Raw genomic sequence first — 9,288 nt, forward strand, 5'->3', positions numbered from 1 at the left:
AAGTTACTCCTAGTCATCGTAGCCGGAGCTACTAAACTCTTGAGGACTATACCTACTGGACATGTGAATAGTACATACACCCTCGACCAAAATGGCTTCCAAGGTGATTGTTGTCTTTCTTGACAATGTACTAAAATTCACGCACTATGTGATGTTGTAATGATACTATACAACCTACTCCCATAGCTCAAACTATTCCTTAAAGACCTATAAGATTTCAATACTTAAGGTTGACCAATTTGAACAACAATTCACAAAACACACTCAAGGAATGAAGATGGAGTGTGCACAGACTACAACAGGCTCTCACAATGTTAAGCTACTCTCTCTCTCTCTCTCTCTCTCTCTCTCTCTCTCTCTCTCTCTCTCTGTGTGTGTCTCTCTCTCTCTCTCCGCGAGAGATAAAACCCACATACACATAGGTGCCTGTGTTATTTACTCAATTAGGATCCAATTTATGCAAGCTCTAAACAATTGTGTGTGACGCGGGCCTGAGATGAGGAGGGTGGGAACAAAGTAGGAAAAGACAAAAGGGGGGCCTCTTAAGAGGAAAATATTCTTCTCTCGCAATTTTTAATGAACGTTACGCAACAAAGGGTTACATATAGAAGACTAGGTGAGTAGTGGGCCTAGTGGCCTTTTGATTTGATTTGTGTAAAATTAAGACTTTTGTAAAGGGGTACGTTTGGGCGGTCGTCGGAGAGTGGCCCGCCAAAGTGTGGACAGGGACAAAAACACGCACACACAACGCATTCACACGCCCTTTTTGGACAGTTTTTTTCTGGCATTTTGCTTTTTTGCGTAGGAGAGAGAAAGAAGAGAGAGAAAGGCAGGGAGAGCTCAGAGCACTGAGGAGTCGAGGACGCAGAGTATATGAGCACACGTTGGCATGCTAAGTTTCTCTTGGTTCCGCGTGTCAGTTGCCGTTGTAACCCTATCATTACGCCGAGAGCTTCGCATTCGCCATAGCTGCCTTTGTTCACCACCTCTGCTGTTGCAGAGCCGAGCATATCCTCACTCTACGCACGCGCACATACCCATTCGCTCTCGCCCACAGCTGAATCCTCACATACCCACTTACACATTTACAGGAACCCACGTCCCCTCTCTTATCGCCCACTACCTTAATTTGCTAATTTTTTCCGCTCTGGGCTTCCACCGATGGCTCCCATCTCCGTCCTCTTTTGCGGTAACAGAGGAGAAAATGGGTGATTCCCTCGCTTTTGCCTTCTCTGGAAGCTATACCCTTTGAAGCTGTAGCATAGCTCTGTAACGGCAAGTCTAAGTTTTGTATAGAGAGGGATTGCGATAACTTAAGCTGGGGGGAGAGAAGCGGTGGGGAGGGGGCAACAGGAAAAGGAAAGGTAAGGGGGCTCCCCCAAGCAATCGGCCATGCCTCCCCTCTGTGCAGAAAATAATAGCCTCCTGGCTTGCATGGCTTCCTCTGCCCGGCAAGAGGCCTCTCTTGTCGCCATCGCCCAGCAGTTTATGCAGCAGCAACATCATCAGCATAAGCACAACAACGCACATGCCACTTCCCCCTATCACCCTCAACACCCTCTCTCTTCCTCCCTGCATCTTACTTCCATGGATCATTGGGCTCCCTCATCCTGCTGGCAACAAGCTAAAACAGAGGACTTTGCAAACAGCTTCTACTCGGATTCGCTATGTGACATTTCAACGTACGCGTCTTCCTCTGTCATCGATTTACCTGCCTCCGGTCTCATGATGCCCTCCTTGGATTGCCACATTGACCCGGAGTCGGAGTTCTCAATGCCCTCCTCTGTTGCTGGTGTCAAGCCGCTTGAAGAAGAAGATCCCCTGCTCTGTTGTCATACCCCTGAATTGAGCCAAACTCTTACAAGCGTGCATGAATCAGGGGAGCTTGTTGATGGGCTCTTGTCCAATACCAATGCGGTGCTCTTATCTAATACTGATGGAACAGGGCAACCCTCTGCTGGTTTCGGCGGCGGCTTTGTTGATACAACCTCGGAGTGGTTTGATTGTTTGATGGATGAAAACATGGCTTCTTGCTTTGAGCCCATTCCTTGTGAATCAACACAGAGTTCTGAGCCAGTAGCATCAATTGATTACTTACCATGCACCCCCTTTGATGAGGCTCTTCCTGATGGATTTGCTTTTATGGAGGCTGAAAATTTGTGTAATCCAAAGTGGTCATCGGATCCGGGGAATGAAATGACTAGTGGCACATACTCACAAGACCTGATGGGGGCCATGTGTGCTCCACTTGTTCGGCCGGATACAATGGGTGCATGTACAACATCTCAGGATGTGCTGGGTTTGTGTGGGGTGTCCCCGGACGTAGCAAACATGTGTGCAGCCTCATCACTGGATATGTTGAGCATGCATCTAAAGAGGGGCAGAGCAGCAGGAGGAGGTAATCTACATGAAGTGAAAAAGGAAGGATGTAAAGTGTCTTCATCTTCCACAACTAGTGGTGAGAGAGTCAGAATGCAACATAGGCCAAGTCAAGTTCCTTCCCACGGAGTTCAGCTCATGCAGCTTCTCTTGGAATGTGCAAAAGCCGTTGAAAACGATCATAAGAAAGCCGAGATTGTGATACCTCAGCTGAAAGCTCAAGCAACTAGGCATGGGGATCCAATCCAGAGGTTAGCAGCTTATTTCACTGAAGCTTTATGTAAGAGGCTAGCAAGGGCGCAAGGAAGAGGAGACGTTGAGTGCGCGGCGGGCGGTGAATGTTCTCCACAAGAGCTGACCCTCGCGTACAAAGCAATGAATGAGGCATGCCCGTATTTCACATTTGCGCAGCTAACAGCAAATCAGGCCATATTGGAGGCAATTGAGGGGGCAGAGAGTGTACACATTGTTGATTTTGGCATTTCGCAAGGCGTGCAATGGGCAGCCATGTTGCAAGCCATTGCGGCTCAAGAGGGGAGGAGACCACCGAATCGGATAAGAATCACGGGTGTGGCGTCTCCGGAGCTCGGTGAGAAGCGTATTGACTCACTGTCAGCCACCGGGCTGCGTTTATCAGAGTTTGCACGCCATCTTAACCTCAATTTCGAATTCAGGCATGCGCCTGTGGCGCTGGACGACCCCACATTGTCTGCCGACATGTTCCGGGTCGAAGAAGGGGAGGTTGTCATTGTGAACTTCATGCTGGAGCTCTGTAATCTCCTAGATGGCGCTGCTGAAACTGCTGTTTTTCATACCCTTCATGTGGCAGCCAAGCTCTGTCCCCGCGTTGTTACGGTGGCAGAGATGGATGCTCAGCTCAATGTGGGGCCCTTTCAGAAGCGCTTTGTGAGTGCGTTGCATTTCTTCTCGGCCATGTTCGATTCACTAGAGGCAGGCATGAACAGAGACTCTATGCATAGGCTTTGTATGGAGCGGTGGTTACTTGGAGAGCGAATTCACACCATGGTTGGTGGGCAGGATGAGGGGCCGTGGCGGCGCCGCCTACAAACGCACGCGGACTGGAGAACGGCTCTGCAAGCAGCCAATTTCCAACCGCAGCCGCTAAGCCATTATGCAGTCAGCCAGGCACGCATTCTGCTCTGGCGATTTTGTGAGAGCTTCACCTTGAATGAGCAACAGGGATCTCTATGTCTAGGATGGCAAAATAAACCTCTGCTTAATGTCTCTGCCTGGACCACCATCAATGGTTAGTGTAGCGACCTATATATGTCTCTCTGCCTGGGCCACCGTCGTCTGATTTTAATTGTTTATCTACCTATTGCCATGTAACAATACCCCCCCCTCTCACAATTGTATAAGGGGACATACATTTTTTCCTCAACATACTCCCTTGCCTCTTGACCCATTGGTTATGAGGTCATTTCTCTAGTGATTCTTGTAAAACTATCCACTATAAATACCATGTTTTTTTTTTCTTTTACCTGAATTTGCAATGTGCTTGTAACTTGATTTTTTATGGGCACCCTTGCCCTTCAAATTTCCATGGATTCTTTGTTCCGATTTAGCGACACGCTATGGAACACATGGGTGTTGCTTATGGCATCGCTTAAGCGTCGTTGACCGTTTTAACATCACTTGCGTGATGCAACGCCCTTTTCTTTAGGAGATGGAGCATCATCCACAATCGACCGTCTCTAGTGTGGATGCATGCTCCCCCCCCCCCCCCCCCCCCCCCCCCCCCCCAACTCTCACACACACAATACACACGTACTCACGTGCATACAAGAAACACACACATGCTCAAACCACAAGCACATCAGGCATTCACATTCACTCTTTTTGGGGTAAATCCTCACACATTCAGTCACATCCACACACGTGCACTTTGTAAATTGAAAAATTCATTGAAGCGTTTGTGCGAGGTGGTGTTTCTGCAATGTATTTTGGAACGAATGGTTTAAGAATCGATCGTGGTATGTGTTAATAGTTGCATCATTTTTGCAATAGACAAAAACTTAAATAAACTCTACAATTGAAATCCTCTGCACACAAATGAATAAGGCACACTTGTGGAGAAGAGAGATCTGGGAAAGGTTGTCCATGTTGGTAACGATTTGCTCATACAAGAGACCAAGGGTAGTCCGGCATAGAACTGACATGCCGACTGGATAGACCCGAGGTACACACATGGTACTGACATTGCCAACTGCTCCTGAACATGAGACCACTGACATGACGCCAACATGGGCGACAATCCCAACATTGATCAACCTCTTGGCATCAAGGAAGAATTTGAGAGAGAGAGAGAGAGAGCGAGAGAGAGAGAGAGAGAACTCGATCTTTTCTCTCCTTGGGCGGCACACAAGAATGGTGCTATGCCTCTGATTGAGATGGCCAAGGAATCGGCTGCTTCGAGGGGATGACACGAAGGGGAAGATCTACTACCTATCTCTCCTAGCAAAAGATCCCCTCCACAAGAAGCCCATCATCATTTGCAAACCCTGCCCGTGGCTACCTGTCAAAAACACTGAGGACTGCCTGGCTGAGAAAAACGCTAGTGATGTTTGCCGATGATCTCCACCTACTGCCCCCTGGGGTACCCATGAGAGGCCCCCCTACACTAGGGTTGAATGCATGCTCTAGAGTAGACCCCCCTAGCGTCATATGTAGGCCCTGTCCAGATCTGCCCGACCCAGCCCTCCAACTCCATGACCTTCGAAAAAGGGGGAGAAATAAAAGAGGGGCACCGGATGCCTGGGAAAAAATAAGGGAGACTAGGATAAAATATCCCAGGTCTCCAGGAGCCAACTCGCCATGGAACCAAGCCTAAAACCAAGGCTAAACATGGCTAGACACAACGAGACATAAGAAAACAACCTCACACTAGTCGGGCACATCCACAAAACAACCCTCACTCCCTAACACTTGTCCCTGGGAGAAACTAGGACCAACTAGACGAATCCAAAGAGATGCCTGAACTTTAATACCCCCTTTCAGCTCTTGGAAAGGAAGTCAGACTAGGAAGCTGGAGTGAGCAATCTGCTACTGTAAAGAGAGCGTTTTGTGGACGAGGATATCTGCTGTTGAACTCCGAGGTCGAATGATACACGGCCGTTGTATCATCCACTCACTACCACAGAAAGACATCCCAAAAGTATGTTGTCCGCTGAAAGTAAATCCAGCTCTATCAAGAATCTCCTTAACCCAACCGACTCACAAGTCACACAACCAGCATCTAAAGAGGGTATTGTTGTTGACTGCTCCAAGAGAATGCATCAAAGCTGAGGGTAAAGGCATAAAGTACTGGTATCCGGTGGATCATTTCCCAACTCGAAAGTGCTCCACCCTCGAGGAAAGAGTCGAAAACCTACACCTTCGGTCATATACCACATGCCAAAATCTCCAAGTTTCTATAGGAAGTCCAAGGAATGGCACAACCGAGGCTACTGAGGAATTATATGCCCGATGACAAAGAACCAAAGAATTGCACCAACCAGCATATACAATTATGAATTGCAAACTGTATTTGAGGAACTATATCAGAACTCAGAGTGAAAACTACTACTAATCTTCAACTGTCTGGAACACATCCCAAGGGAATATCACCCCACTCTCAAAGTGAATCAGGAACTAGCATCCAACAGAAAGGAGCACACATCATTATTGAGATTGTAGCTAACCCGACAAGACCAAAAGACCCTGCACCCAAGCTCTGCAAGAGAAGAACAAGGTGTTGTAGAAAGCCACCAAATAGATGGTCAATCATCTCGGCTACACATGGAACCATAAGAACAGTAAAGAAGTAGTCCCAGAAATTGACTCCCAAGCTGGCTCCACATCCCCCTCTGAGGGGAGAACACTTGAACCATGGATAACTGTCATAACTCTTCAATAGTCTCTTCCCGTGTAACTGGATCACCCATGATAGGTGAATTCAAAAGGAAAATATACATGTGGAACCTAGAATCGAATCTAGGAGAACCAAAAAGATTGTCTCCCCACTATGAAGAATGCTCAAGCTAACTGTAATTGGTTCCTAGTCCGAAAAGGACCACTATCTACCTAAACGAAATAATATGTCAGTCTAAGGAAAAGGGAAGTAGGTGTGTTTTGAATGGTATAGTCTCCAGGGATCAATCTGGAAGATAAAGCATAGGAAATGAAGGAGTACGAGCGGAAGTGTGACGCGAGAGAGAGTGCGAGAAGAAGAGCACGACGATATGGTGAACTCGCTCCACTGTAATGTGTAGAGCATAGTGAGTTCTTATTAGGTTTTAACAAAAGAATATGTGTACATACCTGGCGGCCCGCCCACTTACTTGGGCGACCACATTGGGCTTTATACCCCAACAACCTCCCACTTAAAGTCCAATGTGGTACTTTAAGTGTGAGAGAAGCTACTATACAAGCTAATATACAAGAGATGTAGAGAAGTGATGTACTACCCTACACCTAACTGCTAGCGAAAATGCGCAAAGCTCTCTGAGGGAAGTCCTTTTGTAAGTAGATCAGCAGGATTTTCTGTGGTGTGAACTTTGACAAGCTGAAGTTGCTTATCCTCGAGCATTTCCCTGATGAAATGATACTTCACATCCACATGCTTTGTCTTTGAGTGATAAACTGGATTGCGAGCCAATTGTATAGCACTTTGACTATCACAATATAACACAGGCATCTCTTCTTTGATTCCCAAATCTGTTACTAGTCGATTAAGCCAAATTGATTCTTTGCATGCCTCTAATGCTGCAACATATTCAGCCTCTGTAGTAGACTGAGTAACACAATCTTGTAATCTAGAACGCCATGATACTGCTCCACCAGCCAATGTAAAGACATACCCTGACATAGACCTTCGATTGTCTAAGTCACCTGCATAATCTGAGTCTGTAAAACCCTTTACACTTAGCTCCTGACTCTCATAGCATATACGCATACTCTTTGTAGCTTTCAAGTATCTCAATATTCCTTTCACTGCCTCCCAATGTTTCTTTCCTGGGTTTGACATGTATCGACTTACTACTCCCACTGCAAATGCAATGTCTGGGCGAGTAGCAATCATTGCATACATTAAACTACCCACTACAGACGCATATGGAATCTTATCCATTTCAGCCTGTTCTTCCTCAGACACAGGACAATCTTGTTTGCTAAGTTTCACATATGGTGGCAATGGAACACTCAATGCCTTTCCGTTCTCCATATTGAAACGTTGCAAAACCTTGTCAATATACTCTGTTTGAGATAACCAAATCAACTTCTTTGATCTGTCTCTCTCAATGCGCATACCAAGTATATGACTTGCCTCACCCATGTCTTTCATATCAAACGATTTTGCCATCTTTGACTTCAAAGCTGAAATTTCTTCCAAGTGCTTGCCAGCAATCAACATGTCATCCACATACAAAATAAGGATCAGCCAACTACCATCCTTAGCCTTCTTTGTATATAGACAGTGATCGAACTCACTACGTTTGTAGCCTTGAGAAAGCATAAACTTGTGGAATTTATGGTACCATGCCCTCGGTGATTGTTTTAAGCCATAAAGACTCTTTAACAACTGGCATACCCAATCTTCCTTGCCTTTCTCAACAAACCCTTCTGGCTGCTGCATGTAAATTTCCACATCTAAATCACCATGCAAGAACGCTGTCTTGACATCCATTTGGTGCAACACCAAATCTAATATGGAAACCAATGCAAGAAAGCATCTCAATGTAGTCATCTTGACCACCGGAGAGAAGACTTCATCAAAGTCAATGCCTTGTTCTTGCTTAAAGCCCTTGGCAACAAGCCTTGCTTTGTACTTTGGCTGACTATCATGAGCGGTGATCTTATACCTGTAAACCGATTTACAAGGTAGAGCCTTTTTTCCCTGTGGTAATTTAACTAGCTTCCATGTCTTGTTTTTATGGAGAGCTGTCATCTCTGACTGCATGGCCAATTGCCAATTCCCGGAGTCCTTCATTTGCACTGCTTCCTTGTAACATGAAGGCTCATTGCAATCAGTCAACATGACATAGTTCATAGATGGAACAAACCTATCAGGAGGTCGGGTGACACGTCCAGATCTACGCACAATAGGTGGCTCAGGCTCAGCCACAACCTGTGGTTCCACTCTATCCTGTCCTTGCTCCTCTTGAGCCCTGACATTTTGTCTTGCACGTGCAGGTCCATATTCTTGGAAGACAAATCTTCTAATCTCCTCAACCCTCTCCGGTTTAGAATGATATTTGGATTCATTAAAGTGAACATCATTGCTGCGGACAACCTTTCTGGATTAGGGATCCCAAAGTCTGTACCCCATCTCACCAGAATTACCATAGCCTAGAAAGATGCACTTTCTACTCTTTGACTCAAGTTTGTTCCTAAATTCCTTTGGAACGTGAGTATATGCCTCACAGCCAAAGACTCTGAGATGCTTGTATGAGGGCATTTTGCTTGACCATACCATCTCTGGCACTGAATCCTTCTGCAAAACCTTGCTAGGAGATCTATTTACAAGATGAACAGCTGTTGATACAGCTTCAGCCCAAAACCCATTTGGCAGCTGTGCATTCTCTTGTATGGTCTTATTCATCCTCTCAGCAACACCATTTTGAGGAGGATTGTAAGGAGCAGTAAGTTCACGTTTTATACCTTTTGACTCACAAAAGTCCTGAAAGGCCTTTGAAACATACTCTCCACCATTGTCAGTGCGTAAGCATTTAAGCTTCTTGCCACTCTGCTTTTCCACAAGTGTCACAAACGTTTTGAAAACACTAAACGCTTCATACTTGTGCTTGAGAAATTAAACCCATACTTTCCTCGAGGAATCATCTATAAATGTCATAAAGTAAGAAGCTCCCCCTAGAGATAGGTTAGGCATAGGTCCACACAAATCACTATGAA

General features: G+C 46.0%; 1 protein-coding gene across 1 annotated transcript; it reads left to right on the forward strand.

Moving 5' to 3' along the window:
* The first annotated feature begins 828 nt into the window (after positions 1–828).
* Positions 829–3,881, forward strand: LOC147446582 (scarecrow-like protein 1). The gene has a single exon (XM_086525785.1). The coding sequence runs from the start codon at positions 1,393–1,395 to the stop codon at positions 3,649–3,651; it is 2,259 nt and encodes a 752-aa protein (XP_086381911.1). The 5' UTR covers positions 829–1,392; the 3' UTR covers positions 3,652–3,881.
* Positions 3,882–9,288: the final 5,407 nt, after the last annotated feature.

This window comes from Adiantum capillus-veneris, chromosome 12 (assembly GCF_014529385.1).
Source record: "Adiantum capillus-veneris isolate H3 chromosome 12, ASM1452938v2, whole genome shotgun sequence".
NCBI classification, from domain to species: Eukaryota; Viridiplantae; Streptophyta; class Polypodiopsida; order Polypodiales; family Pteridaceae; genus Adiantum; species Adiantum capillus-veneris.